The sequence below is a fragment of the Giraffa tippelskirchi genome, chromosome 10 (assembly GCF_054371585.1).
Source record: "Giraffa tippelskirchi isolate mGirTip1 chromosome 10, T2T-mGirTip1v1.2.pri, whole genome shotgun sequence".
NCBI classification, from domain to species: Eukaryota; Metazoa; Chordata; class Mammalia; order Artiodactyla; family Giraffidae; genus Giraffa; species Giraffa tippelskirchi.
This window is the reverse complement of record NC_137284.1, coordinates 7,872,297-7,885,882: the sequence shown is the minus strand read 5'-3', so window position 1 is coordinate 7,885,882 and position 13,586 is coordinate 7,872,297. Positions and strand designations below refer to the sequence as shown.

At 56.4% G+C, this 13,586-nt stretch overlaps 1 protein-coding gene across 3 annotated transcripts; it reads right to left on the bottom strand.

Annotated features, from left to right (window-relative positions):
• Positions 1-1,227: 1,227 nt before the first annotated feature.
• PYGM (glycogen phosphorylase, muscle associated) lies at positions 1,228-13,218 on the bottom strand. 3 transcript variants are annotated; one of them, XM_081532597.1, is made up of 20 exons: positions 12,907-13,218; positions 11,741-11,842; positions 11,575-11,653; positions 11,387-11,490; positions 10,880-11,011; positions 9,286-9,397; positions 9,118-9,200; positions 8,560-8,703; positions 8,157-8,249; positions 7,784-7,930; positions 7,486-7,649; positions 7,067-7,181; positions 6,430-6,531; positions 5,943-6,090; positions 5,294-5,352; positions 5,026-5,167; positions 4,377-4,584; positions 1,891-2,025; positions 1,614-1,680; positions 1,228-1,500 (listed from the first exon to the last, which is right to left on the bottom strand). In XM_081532597.1, exons 1-20 carry the CDS (start codon positions 13,147-13,149, stop codon positions 1,351-1,353), a joined length of 2,529 nt encoding a protein of 842 aa, XP_081388723.1. In that variant the 5' UTR covers positions 13,150-13,218; the 3' UTR covers positions 1,228-1,350. The 3 variants fall into 3 exon arrangements, with proteins under 3 accessions (XP_081388723.1, XP_081388724.1, XP_081388725.1); XM_081532598.1 differs by lacking the exon at positions 11,741-11,842; XM_081532599.1 differs by lacking the exons at positions 11,575-11,653; positions 11,741-11,842 and having other exon boundaries at positions 11,387-11,407.
• Between the last annotated feature and the right edge of the window lie 368 nt (positions 13,219-13,586).

Here is a 13,586-nt window from a genome sequence, read left to right as displayed (position 1 = left end):
ACCCGGCCCGGGGCCGGGCGTCTTCCTGCTGGCAGCGGGGGGCCTGGCAGAGATGGGGGCGTGGGCGCAGCGGGTCGTGGTGATAACCTGGGGGAGGGGCTAGGACAAGGTGGGAGCATTTGAGAGAGAGGGGTTTGTGGGGAAGAATGAAAACGCGGCTATCCGGAGAAGGGGCCTCGGGGTCTGGGGATGTTGGGGGGAGCTCCAGTTCACACAGGAGGGGCTGGGGCTCCGGAAACCTGGCTCCCCATGGGGCCAGATGAAAAGGGGCAGCTGCAAGCGACGGTGGGTTCTTGCAGCTAGAAGACTGGAGCCCGGAGGTCTGGCTCCAGAGAAGCACATGGGAGGGGTAGCCGCAGGCGGTTAGGGTCCCCAAGCCGGGCCGAGGGGAGCCGGTAACCATTTCCGGCCGTTCAGGTTCAAACACACTCACTGTGAAACCACCGGCCTCAAACAAATCTCTGGGACTTGCCCCTCCCTGCTACCGGGCTGGGGAGGCGGGACCTCCCCCACAACTCAATCTTGGTAATATGGGACCTAGAAACAGGCCCTTTCGGGTCCTTAGTTTCCCCAAGTGAGGAGGGGCAACGTTGGCGCAGTCTAGAACGGCCCGTGAGGGTCCCCCGCCCGAACACTCCCCTTACTTTGGACCTAGCGTAGCCACCTGCTTAGAGACCCGTAAACGCCGCAGTGGGGCGGGGCTAAGGGCGGAGTCAAGAAGGCGCCAACCACTGGGGGACTCCTCCCCCTTTCGAGCCCCGCCCCCGACAGCGTGGATCTTCCTTCAGCGTTGCCGGAGGCCTCAGCTTAAGGCCCAGCTCGCGTCCCGGGTGGGCCCCACCCGGGCGGACGCCACGCCCCTGGCCAGCCTCGCGGGCCGCTGACCTAGTATGGACACAGCACTGGGAAGAGAGGCGTCCAGGGTGACGCCTGGAAGCCGGCAGGAGAGTCCCGGGCCCCACCCCCACAGGCCGCCCCTCTTTTGAGGGGATGCACCTGCCGCGGCTGGGCTAAGGCACGGTGACTGCGCAGCTGCTGTGCCGCCCAGCGCTAAAAATATTTCCCAGCAGAGAGGGGAGTAAGGAGGCTCCCCAGGAGAATCAATTTATTGGGGAATGGGTGCGGTTGGTCAGACCAGTAAACAGGAGGGGCTGGGGAGCCCGAGGACAGGATGCGAGCAGTGTCCTTTGTCACGCTGAACACTGGGAGCTCGAGGCTGATGGGAAATGGGGGTTCCAAAAAGAGGCTTAGAGATCTAACTCCAGTACCCCACCCTCTGGACGAGGAGCTGGAGCTGGCCCAAGCGACTGCAAACAGACTCAGGGGCAGGTTTGGGTCTGTTCTAGAGGCTCAGATCTTCTCATCCGGGGCTGGCATGCGCTGGCGGGTCGGCTCCACGCCCCAGATCTCCCTGGCGTACTGGGCAATGGTGCGGTCACTGGAGAACTTGCCAGAGGTAGCTATGTTCCGGATCACCATCCGCGTCCACTCTCTCGGGTTCTACAGGCCACAAGGAAGCTCTGGGTTTGCTCTGCCTGTGGGATCCCCACCTTCCACCTCATCCCAACTAGGGCCACCAAAGCCCTGCCAACCCCTGGCCCAGGACCCCTCACCTTGTACAGGGCACTGACTCTCTCCTGGCATTTAACATACTCTTCATAATCCGCAAAGACTTTAAACCTGGAGGGGAATGGAGAAGCGGGAAGTCTCCTGGGGTCGAGGGCCAAGCCCATACTGTCCTATTGGATTTCTGGAGACCCAGACAGTTATGCTGCTTCCAAACGAATCTGGCCCCAACTGCCCTGAAGCCCTGTCCAGCCTCTCCACCGCTCCTGAGCCCTATTCAGCCCCGCAGCCCCACGTGCACGGGTCCCTGGCCCGCCAGCTCACCGGTCATGGTGCATGAGCATGTTGACAATGTCCTTGAATAGGTCAGGCTGTTTGGGGGAGAAGAAGCCACTGCTCAGCTGGTCAATGATGTGCCGAAGCTCAGGAATCCGGTCATAATACTCCTGGGCATTGTACCTGTGGGAAAGAGCCACAGTCAGCACCCTGGAAAGGTGTTCCTGGCTCCTCCTCCAGCAAATATCTGAAAAGTTCCAAGCCCCAGGGTGAAAACTCAGGTTCAGCCTGCTACTGTCCTCCCTACAGCTGCCGCACTCGCTCCGGAAGTCCTTCCACTCTTCTTCCCACACACCACCACTGTCTCCCAGCAGGTCTGTTTCCTCCATAAATGGCTTTTCTTCCCCACCATCCTGAGTCCATCCCTGGCCTCACTTTCAGGCTCCAGGAGGAGCCAACAGGTACATCCTGAGGAACATCCTTAAATTCAGACTGTCCAGCCAAGCTCATCGCTGTCCTGGCACCAACTTTCCTCCCCTGGGGTAGGAACTACTTCCTACCCAATGACTTCCTGGGGTAGCACAATCACTCCCCGAGCCACCCAGGTTCACATCTCTCCAGACCAGTTTCATCTCCTTCCTTCTCCTCTTCCAACCAGAAACCATGGCCTCCTCCTCAACAGTGTCCCTAACTCCCATCCCCAGGACTGGCCTGCTGTAGGGGACTCCCCCTGCCATCTGGTGCCAGCCCCACACTGGTCCCGCAACTGGACATTCCTCCCTCCAGTCGAGCCTCCTTCCTGCAGCCAAAAGTGTCTGTTTGGAGTCTAGTTCTGAACATGTTAGACTTTGCTCAAAACATTTCACATTTCCCTCCTGTCCAAAGGACCAAGTCTGAACTTTCTAGTCAAGCCCCACAGGAGAAATTCCTCTCAATATTTAGTGCCCGCTCTTGTAAGCTGAGTGTAAACTGGTACCAACTTTCTGGGAAACAATTTGACAATGTGTATCAGGAGCTTTAAGAATGCATACTTTTTGACTCAGAAATATCCCCTTCTAATAATTATCTTGGGCTTCCCCAGTGACTCAGCAGTTAAGAATCTGTGTGTAATGAGGGAGGCACAGGGGACAGGGTTTGATCCCTGAGTGAGGAAGATCCCCTGGAGAAGGGCATGGCAACTCACTCCAGTATTCTTGCCTAGAGAATTCCATGAACACAGGAACCTGATGGGCTACAGTCTATAGGGTCACAAAGAGTCGGATGTGACTGAAGCGACTTAGAACATAGCAAGCATAATAATTATCATAAGGAAATAATGAGAGATGTGGATATCAGTGTAAAAGATTGGTCATCAAAGGGACATTTATACTAATAAATGAGGAAAATCAACCTTCATGTCCAACTGTATGAAATTAGTTAAATAAGTATGGCATTTCCATAGGATGGAATGCTATACAAACATTTAAAATATTTGAAAGACTATTTAATGACATAGAAAATGCTTCACCAATGTTAAGACAACAGGATTCAGTATTGTACATATATTATTTCCAACTTTTAAAAACTACATAGGGACTTCCCTGGTGATCCAGTGGTTGATTCCATGTTCCCAATGCAGGGGACACTGGTTCTACCCTTGGTCAGGGAACTAAGATCCCACATGGAGCATAGTGCAGCCAAAAAAGTTAATTAAATTTTTAAAAAACTACATATATATATACACACATATATAAATACATGAAGAAAAAGAGAACTGTGGCTTTAAATCTGGGGGATGAGATTATGAAAGACAGTTGTTTTCTTCTCTGTAGCTTTGTATTTTTCCAATTAATAAGCATGGACTGTTTCTATGCTAAGAAAAGAATCACATTTTAAACTAAAATGTTAAAAATGTAATGCCAGGAAGTCGTCTCTGAAGATCTGCATTTCTGACCACAAACCCAGGTGTAACTACTATACTCATGTTTCCCTTTTTGCCATGGCTGCCAGGGAGCTGAGAATTTCATTTTACTCCCAATTCCAGAAATGCTATTATCTCTTTGGGTGGATATTATTTTCTCTTCCTTTTCCTTCAGCTCTGTGTTACTTCTTGTTTTTCTCATTTCATTCATCTTATTTGTTATGCTACCTCAAAAGTTTTCTAGACTTGTGACGGCCATAACTAAGACCTTGTACAGGGACTTCCCTGGTGGTCCAGAGGTTAAGAATCCACCCTGCAATGGCAAGGAATCGGTTTGATCCCTGGTTGGGAAATTAAGATCCCACAAGCCTCGGAGCAACCAAGACCTCGAAACACAACTAGAGAGTCTAGAGAGTTCGTGCGCTGCAACAAAAGATCCCACATGATATGACGCAACCAAGATCCCACGTGCTGCAACTAAGACCCAAGGCAGCCAAATAAATTAAAAAAAAGAAAAAGACCTTGCGCATCCCAGACCAGCCTTTCCAGTGATGCCTCTTGCTCCCAGCTCTACCCTCCAGCAGTCCTACCTTGGTGCCTCCTGCCCACAGACTGTGAACTCTGCAGCCCATACCCTTTCTGATCAAGCCTTTCCACGTCCTCCACCCGCATGCCGAAGATGAAGAAGTTCTCCTCTCCCGCCTCTTCTGCCATCTCCACGTTGGCCCCATCCATGGTGCCAATGGTCAGAGCCCCATTGAGCATGAACTTCATGTTGCCAGTGCCCGAGGCTTCAGTGCCCGCAGTAGAGATCTGCTCGGAGAGGTCAGCGGCCGGGATCACTGCGGGGTGGCAGCAGGGGACACGCTCATCTCCAGGAAGAGTCCCCATGTCAGCTAGAGGCTCTGAAGTTAGTCTGGCCCCAGGCCTGGCCAGATTCAGAGTCCCCTCCCTCCAGCCCTCCAGTCTTCACCAACTGTCTCCTTCTCAGTGACCCCCCCCACCTCTTGTTGATTCTTGAACATCTGGGGTCTAACCTGGACTCCTCCCACCCCCCAGCTCCACTGTGTGATTTGAAGGGCACGACCGAGGCCCCTCTCCCCTATGATTTCATCCCATACTGTGTGACATTCCACCATTAAGGGAACATCCTCATGATTTGAGTATTGTCCTCTCCAGATTCTTCTTTAAAGTACCAGTACCCCAGGAAGAGAAGATTAATATCTCTTCCAGGGACTGAACTCATCAGAGCTGCGCTGGGGTCCCCACTGGCGGCACCCTACCTTTCTCAGCCAGCGAGACCCGGTAGTTCTCCAGGAAGATCACGCGGAGGCGGTCTCCCACCACTGGGTCATGGTTGACCACATCCCCAATGGCTGTGATGAGTTTGATGATCATCTTGGCCATATGGTACCCAGGGGCGGCCTGTCGGGGCACAGTTTGGGGTCAGCTCCACAGCCTAGCCTCCTACCCCCATCCTGCAACCCAACCAAGCTGACCTCAACCTGGATATCAAAGGACCACAGCCATGATCTGGGCTCGGCCTCTCACCTTCCCTCCAATCATCACAGTCCGAGGCACAAAAAACTTATTGGGGTCCTTTTTGATACCTGCGGAGAAACAGAGGGATCCATGAGTGGGCCAGATTTTCCCTCTGGGCTGTAGCACCTGATGGCATCCAGCTAGCCAGGACTGGGGTGGGCGATAGTAGGCCTGACTTGGGCTGGCTTGGTGACCTGATCGGAGAAGGCAATGGCACCCCACTCCAGTACTCTTGCCTGGAAAATCCCATGGATGGAGGAGCCTGGTAGGCTACAGTCCATGGGGTCGCTAAGAGTCGGACACGACTGAGCGACTTCACTTTCGCTTTTTCCTTTCATGCACTGGAGAAGGAAATGGCAACCCACTCCAGTATTCTTGCCTGGAGAATCCTAGGGACGGCGGAGCCTGGTGAGCTGCTGTCCATGGGGTCACACAGAGTCAGACACAACTGAAGTGACTTAGCAAGACTTAGCAAGGTGACCTGATATCTGTCATGTCCCCCCTCTCTGAGCCTCGGTTTGCCCATCTGTGAAATGGGGATAATTCTGTGTCCCAAGAGTTTCCGTGAGTCCAAAGGAGATGTTGATGGAGAAGTATGCAGTATTCTGGGAGGTACACAGAGGCAGGAACAGGAGCTAGAGGGAAGCCTGCCACTCACGGTTGTACAACGTGATGACATGGAGGCAGTTGAGGAGCTGGCGTTTATATTCGTGAATCCGCTTCACCTGGATATCAAAGAGCGAGCTGGGGTTGATGTGGACTTTGTATTCCTTCTCCAGGTATGCAGAGAACTTTAACTTGTTTTCCTGAAGGCAGGAGAGGGGGAAGAGCTCACCAACAGGCCTCAGCCTCAGGAAATCCTACAGTCTCATTTCCTTCCCAGGAAGGTGAGGATAGAAAGATGCCACCTTCATCCACTCCTGCATCAGGGCAGACATTGCTAAGCAATGTCAGCACTCTTTCAGTGAGGTCAGATGATGCCTTCCCACCATGGACTGATTCCAGGCAATTTCTACCAATGGCCTGAGGTTGCAGGAGAGACGAGCTCCATGGGCCATTCCTGACCCAGATGTCCAGCCCCTCCAGCACTCTCCACTCTGGCCCCAGCACAGGTATCTGTCCCAGGTTGCAGTGCTGCTCCTCACCTGCTTCACTTTGGCCACATCCCGGATAAAGGATTCATCGTCCACGTAGGAGAGCAGTTTGCGCAGCTGATCCAGGTCTGCGATGTACTCCTCTCCAATGCGCTGTAGGCAGATGGCACTCAGTTAGGCCCATGGCCCTCCCCCATCCTCCTTCACAAAGGGGTCCTTTTCGAGGTCAAACAAGCACAATCCACTGCAGACAGTGCCTTCTTCTGCAGCCTCCCAGCTGGGGGGGAGGGCATGTATGCACGTCTTTCCTCCCTTCCTGACCTTGAGCTCGGATGGCTGATGCCCATCTGACCCCCACAGACCCTCATCCTGGCCTTTTCCTCTGACAGGCAGTGACTTCGAGGGCCTGTAATCTCTGCCCCTTTCTGGTCTTACTTAGGATATGACCTGCTGATAATCCTCCATTAGGCTGTGAGCTTCTTCAGGTTGACCTTCACAGCCAGGGCCTCCATTAGCTCACATAAAAAAGATGGTTCCTCTCCTCCAGACACATGCAAGGCTTGGGAACGCGGTGCCAGATGGATTTCAGCCCTCAGCTGGGTGCCCACAGTGAACCACATACACAACCACCCCCGGCTGCGCCCTGCAATGACTGTGTTGACCCTACTGGCCATACATGACTCCTCACCTCAGCAATGACCTCTGCCAGCCCAGGGTTACACATAACCAACCAGCGCCGAGGGGTGATCCCATTGGTCTTATTCTGGAACTTATAAGGCTCCAGCTCGTAGAAGTCCTTGAAGCTACAGGATAGGGTCGGAAAATCATCAATCACCCCTGTGGAATGAGAGTCTTCTCCCTGGGGCCCCTACCCTGATTTCTTGATGAAAGCGTCCTGGAGGTGAAGGGGGGTGCTGTGTGTAAGAGGGGACATCCCAGAACGGGACAGGACTGGCTAGCAAGCCTATGATCCTTGTAAGAGCCGTGCTACCTGTGGAAGGGGCCAGCAGAGGGAGGCTCTGAGTGGCCAGTACCAGGCAGTGGGCGGGGCCCAGCGGGAGGGGCGGGGCCCAGCGGGAGGGGCGGGGTCTGGAGACCGGGTCTCACATGGTCTTCTTGAGGATATCCGAGTGAATGCGAGCCACGCCATTGACGGCATGAGACCCAGCGATGCACAGGTGTGCCATGTTGATGCGCTTCACCGCGCCCTCCTCCACCAGTGACATGCGCCGCAGTCTGTCTACATCCCCTGGGAACGCGGCCGCCACCCGCTGTATCGGGAGAGACCAGAGCTAGGACGGGGACCCAGAACACCGGTCCCCAGCCCCTACCCCCAGATCTCCGCCCATAGCCTTCCCCAGGCCCTCCACACCCCCACCCTCCACCCCAGGCCTTCTCCACTCACGTTAAGGAAGCGCTGGTTGATCTCATAGATGATCTGGAGGTGCCGCGGCAGTAGGGTCTCTATGAGGTGCACAGGCCAGCGCTCCAGGGCCTCGGGCAGCACCGTGTGGTTGGTGTAGGCACAAGTCTTCATAGTCACTTCCCATGCCTGACAGGTGGGATGGGGAGGCAGGACCCCCGGGGCTTACACACTGTGCAGCCAAGGCCCCAGCCCTCCCACTGCCAGGCCAGGTTCTAGGACACCCACCTCTGGGCCTCACACCACTGTCTATTCAGTGGGGGCTCCACCCACATCTATCCCCTCCCCAGAGTGGGAAGGGAACCCTGAGATGGAGAGAGTGAGGCAGGAGTCGGGAAGGGGCCCCAAAACCCACCTTTTCCCACTCCAGTCGCTCCTGGTCCACCAGAATCCTCATCAGCTCAGGGATGGCCAAGGAGGGGTGGGTGTCATTGAGCTGGATGGCCACCTGGAGGTGGGGGTGGAGGGCGGTTGAAGTCAATCTGGGCCCAAGGCTATGGCCACTGTCCTTTGCCCAGAGCACACCCTGCCCAGGGCCCCTTGTGGTTCTAGGTGCAGGCCCTCAAGGGGGTAGTTGCGGATCAGAAGGAAGAGGAGAGCGGATTATACTGAGGATTCTCAAGCAGATAACCCTCACACCCACCCCCAGCCTCCACTTCCTCATCTATAAAATGGGTGTTGTAAGCTCAGGCTGGAGGTGGGAGGGAAGGTACCACTCACAGGAGGTGTAGAGACTGACCCTCCCTGGGGCCTGGTACCTTATCCGGGAAGGCATCGAAGTTGGTGCGCACGGGGTCGAGGCAGCCAAACTTGGAGGACTTGAAGCGGCGGATGATGTCCTGGAGCGTGGCAGCCACTACGAAGTACTCCTGCTTTAGCCGCAGCTCCTTCCCCTCAAAGAACTGGGGACAGTGCGAGGTGGGGCGGAGTCAAGGTGGTGGGCGTGGTCTACAACTGCTGTGGGCGTGGCCAGGAGAGACTCCCGCCCGCCCCGAGATTTCTGAGCCCTGAACTGCTCCACGTCAGGGACCCAGGAGTCTTTCTCCCTCCAAGAAGCAGCAATGCAGTTGGGTCAGGAGGGAGGGCTACAAGGACCAGGAGTATTGTGGGTGTCTCCAGGAAAGAGCTCCTCCAAAGCGCCCCCACCACCCCCGGATCCAAGCATCCTCACACTTAAAGAACTGGGGGGGAGCACAGGACACTCAGGGGCCAGCAAAATGCCCTGAGTGTGACTAGGGCACCAGCAGGTGTCACTCCCCCTCCTGTCCTCTCCCATACACTCTGGCTTCCTGTCCCCAGCCCAGGGGGTAACATACGTTGTCGTTGGGGTATAGGACCCGCGAGATGTTCTCAGCCAGGTTGCGGTCCAGCACAGCCTGGATGTAGCCACCGACATTGACTAAGGAACAAAAGTGGGAACGGGGTCAGGCTTGGGTCGAGGGGGGCCGCAGTGGGAGGGGGCTGCTGACTCCAGCTGAACTCACAGTCCTTGAGGTTGAAGTCATTGGGGGCTTTGGCAGACCACAGGCGCATGGTATTGACAACGTTGTTGCGGTAGCCAGGCACGGGCGTGTCATAAGGCATGGCCAACACCACCTGTGGGACACCGAGCCTGTTGTTAACAGGTGGGCATCTGCTGTGTCTAAGAGGCCCTGAGAGCCGGAACTCCATGCTTTGTCCCTGTGCTCTGCCAACCCCCAACCCCGGGTTCTAGTCCCAATGCTGGTTGACCACAAGCAACCCCACCAACCTCTCTGGGCCTCAGCCATAAAGAGAGGACATCCTGGTGCCTCCTCACACCCCCGCCGGCCCTCCTTGCTGGGCTGTTGTGAGGATTCCAGGAGGAGGCAGGGATGAGCTCGGAGAGACCAAGGTGGGCCTCTGTTGGTGGCCACTCTGCCATGGTGGGGGTGTGCTGGCCACCTGGCCTTAGCACAACCTAGAGGACACACTGGACTCCTGGAAGGACTGGGGGATCATGGGGCCTGGTTGAGGGGGTCATAGAGGTCAAGTCCATCCAAAGGTTAACCACAGGGCTAATTAGCAGTGACTAATGCTGGCCTCACCTCCCACAATTAGCAAACATCAATGTGCATGCATGCTGAATGCTAAGTCTCTCAGTTGTGTCCAACTTTTTGCAACCCTATGGACTGTTGCCTGCCAGGCTCCTCTGTCCATGGGATTCTCCAGGCAAGAATACTGGAGTGGGTTGCCATGCTCTCCTCTAGGGGATCTTCCCAACCCAGGGATCGAACCTGTCCTCCTGCATTGCAAGCAGTCTTTACCGCTGAGCCACTGGAGAAGCCCGCAAACATCAATAATTGCTGCCAATAACTGCCAGCTATCACAGAGAGAGGGCTGCACCCACACCTCCCTCCCCAGCATTAAGTAGCCCCTGACTGGAGCGGAGCAAATGCTGCAGCTCAGAGAGGGAAGGGACTGGCCCAAGAGCATACAGCTAGGAGGACAGCCAGAGCCCTGCCAGACCTCAGCGTGGATGCCAGAGGAACAAACTCCCGGTTCTGAAAGCCTCGAGGTTGCAGTGCAGCCATCTGAAGGCTGGTGAGCTGCAGCCACAGCAAAAGGACTGGTTGCAGAGCTGGGGTTTGGACACTTGGTTTAGCTGTAGGCTCCCACCGACCTGCTCTATGACCTTGAACATGTCAGTTGCCCTTCCTAGACTTTAGTTTTCTCTCCTGTCCCCCTTTTTGGGCTGTTGGTTTATTTCCCATCAAGCCCCCAGCTCAGATATGCAGGGGAGCCAAGACTCTGTGATCATTCTGGGTGGAGAGGAGGCAGGTCAGGCGAGGAGCAGTGGTAGAGCAGGGCAGTGTCTCTCCTCCTCCCAGCTCTTCACGTGGTCTGGCTCCCCTGTGACCCTGTCTCCAGCCTCTCTGGGTTCCAGCTGTGTGACCTCAAGTAAGTCACTTAACTCCTCTGAGCTCAGTGGCCTCCGTTATAAAATAGCACTCAGTCCAGTAGCTTCCAGGCTCTTTCTTTGCCTCTCCCTGTTTCCTCCAGAACCTCCACTCCTCTGCCTCACTAGATCTTCCCCCTGCTCCCTGGCTTCCCCCTCACCTGTGTGTCCACCCACTTGGCCCCCTGACTGGTGTGTTCCACTCGGCCATAGAAGTGCACCGGCAGCATGAACTCTGGGCGGGCCTTCTCCCAGGGGTTGCCGTAGCGAAGCCAGTCGTCAGCCTCCTCCATCTGAACCGCAAGCAGGTCAGGGGAGAAAGGAAGGCAGAGTCAGAGCCAGGCTCACACCACAGCAGGTGGTGGGTTTAGCAGGAGCCTGCAGCCCTGGTGTGTCCTGTACAGGGAGGGTGTGAATGACTGGCTCTGGATAGGTGGGCCCCCAGTCTGGTGGAAGATCCAAGGGGGCTCAGCGTGTGTATGAGTCTGAGACATTCTACAGCCGTGAACCTCCTATACCAGGAGCTGACAGCTGGCTTGGGGCCAGGGCGAAAGGGCAAGGATGCTCTCCACCCAGGCTGGGGCTGCTTCAGGATCCATGTGCAGATAAATGAATAACTAGCCATCTTCTCCATCATAACCACAAGGTCAGGGCCCAAGGTCACTCACCTGCCAACCCCCAGAGATCTTCTGGTTAAAAATCCCAAACTCGTAGCGAATCCCATAGCCGTAGGCAGCCAGGCCCAGTGTTGCCATTGAGTCCAGAAAGCAGGCTAGAGGTGTGCACAGAGGTGGATGTCAGAGACCCAACACAAAGGAACACTTCTGCCCAGTCCCCTGGCACGCCGCTCACTTACCCGCCAGCCGGCCCAGGCCCCCGTTGCCCAGCCCTGCGTCCTCCTCGATTTCCTCCAGCTCCTCCATGTCCAGGCCCAGCTAGAGGTGGGAGGGTATAACAGAAGTCAGGGCCAAGGGCCAGCAGGTCAATCCCCCAATCCTGAAGGCTTGCCCACCCCTACACACCTGATAGGTGGCCTCGTCACAGGCGTTCTCCAACGCCAGGTTCACCATGGTGTTTTGCAGCGTCCGGCCCATGTAGAATTCCAGAGACAGATAGTAGATCCTCTGTCCAGAGAAACAGATGGGGAGGGGGAGGGGAGGGAGGGTCAAGGCTGCCCTCCTGACATTTAGCCAGGCTGGCTGGGCCTGCACCTCTCATACCTCCTGCCCCACTCCTAGGCCCCAGCGGGTTCCAGCCCTGCCTCCAGTTTTCCCGCCTTCTCAGGCTTTGGGACCCAGCAGGTAAGATACTGGTCCCAGCATTTCTTCTGACTTTGGACAAATCACTTTGCTTCTCTGAGCCTCAGTTTCTTCATCTGGAAAATGGGGCCATATTCACCTCAGGGGGCTAAGGTGCTTAGGAGAGCTGGGAACCCCTTCCTTTGCACACAGTCCTGCCAAGAGCCCATCAGGAAGTCAGGACACAGGGAAGCACCACCAAGTGCTCCCGAAAAGGGGAGGCCAAGCCCAGAGAGAGAAGTCATTGGCTCAAGGTCACACAATGACTCAGGGCTAGAGTCGGCCGTCTCCCTTCCTTGCAGTGCCCAGCTCCCCTTGGCCCTCAAGCCTCAGTCCCAAGAAGGGGGGTGGAGAGACTCCAGTATCCAGGATGCTGATGGTGCCCGGTCTCCTGGTTTCCTGGGTCCCCTCCCAGCCCCTCCCCCACTCCTGTCCAACAGTGTCAGGTTGCTGACATTTACCAGTGACCCCAACAGACACTTGATCTTGCCACCCCAGCTGTGCCCCACCCGGCACACCAGCACACCACACATGCGTTCGGTAGGATGTCCTTCCGCTTAGGATCCAGCCCAGGCCACGGGGTCTTCCTGCCCACTCCCGGCAGCCTCTCCATTCTCTGACTGAGTGCTGAGCCTTTGCAACCAGCCTACCTGACCCGAGGTCCCCTGACCTGCCCCCCACTCCAGGTTTCTCCCCCTGGGAGAATGGGTCCCAGCATCCATTGCACCTGGCAGCCCTGGATCGTCCAACCTCAGGAACCCAGAGGCACCCTTTCTTTTGCTGCAGGAAGTCCTGACCCCAGGAAGGGCCTGTCACTTGGTCCAGATCTCCCAGCCTCCAGGCAGGGCCCCCAGCCCACTCCCCCCAACCCGGGGTGCCCCCAGCAGCACCTTGGGGTCCTTCTCGTAGTAGTGCTGCTGCGTGCGGATCCAGCGGCCCACGAGGTGGTCGCGCACCGTGTAGGCCAGCGCGAAGTAGTAGTCTCGGGGGGTGGCCACATTGCGGTCTTTCACGAGGGTGAAGTGTAGGTGCCGGTTGAAGTTCTTCTTCAGCTCAGTCACATTCTCCACACCGGCCAGGCCACGCACGCTGATCTGTTTTCTCTTCTCCTGGTCTGTCAGGGGCCGGGACATGGCTGCGGGAGGGTGGGCCGGACTGACTGTGCAGACGGGCGGCCTGAGCCGTGCCTCCAACCAGGGAGTGGAGATCCCCAGCCGGCTGGTGCTTTAAAGCCTGGCTCCGGGCAGCTTGCCCCACCCCCTCCCTCGATGGGAGGGTCTTGGCCCGGCTCCTCAGGGAGCTATTTTGGGGTGAGCGGAGGAGAGGAGGGGCAGGGCAGGGCCAGGGCCGGCCTGGCTCCTTCGCAGCCCTGCACTGACCCACTTCCTCCAGGCCTCGCGCACTGGCCCTGGGGTCTGCTGTCTTCTGTCCCCGGGCCTGCCTTGTGCAGGGTCAGAGTCAAGATGCAGCAGGCAGAGTGCTGGCTTGAGAGGCCTGAGACTTGACCGGAGTGGCTGGGCTGTGACTTTGGCTGAGGCTGCCCTGAATTCGGGTTATGGATGAAGGATGG

Coding starts and splice junctions, on each gene's coding strand:
- PYGM (XM_081532597.1), bottom strand. CDS start 13,149: ATGTCCCGGCCCCTGACAGACCAGGAGAAGAGAAAACAGATCAGCGTG. Junction 11,491..11,574: donor GGGCCTGGGCCGGCTGGCGG/GTAAGTGAGCGG, acceptor GCACACCTCTAG/CCTGCTTTCTGGACTCAATG. Junction 2,026..4,376: donor GAAAGGCTTGATCAGAAAGG/GTATGGGCTGCA, acceptor TCTTTCCCACAG/GTACAATGCCCAGGAGTATT.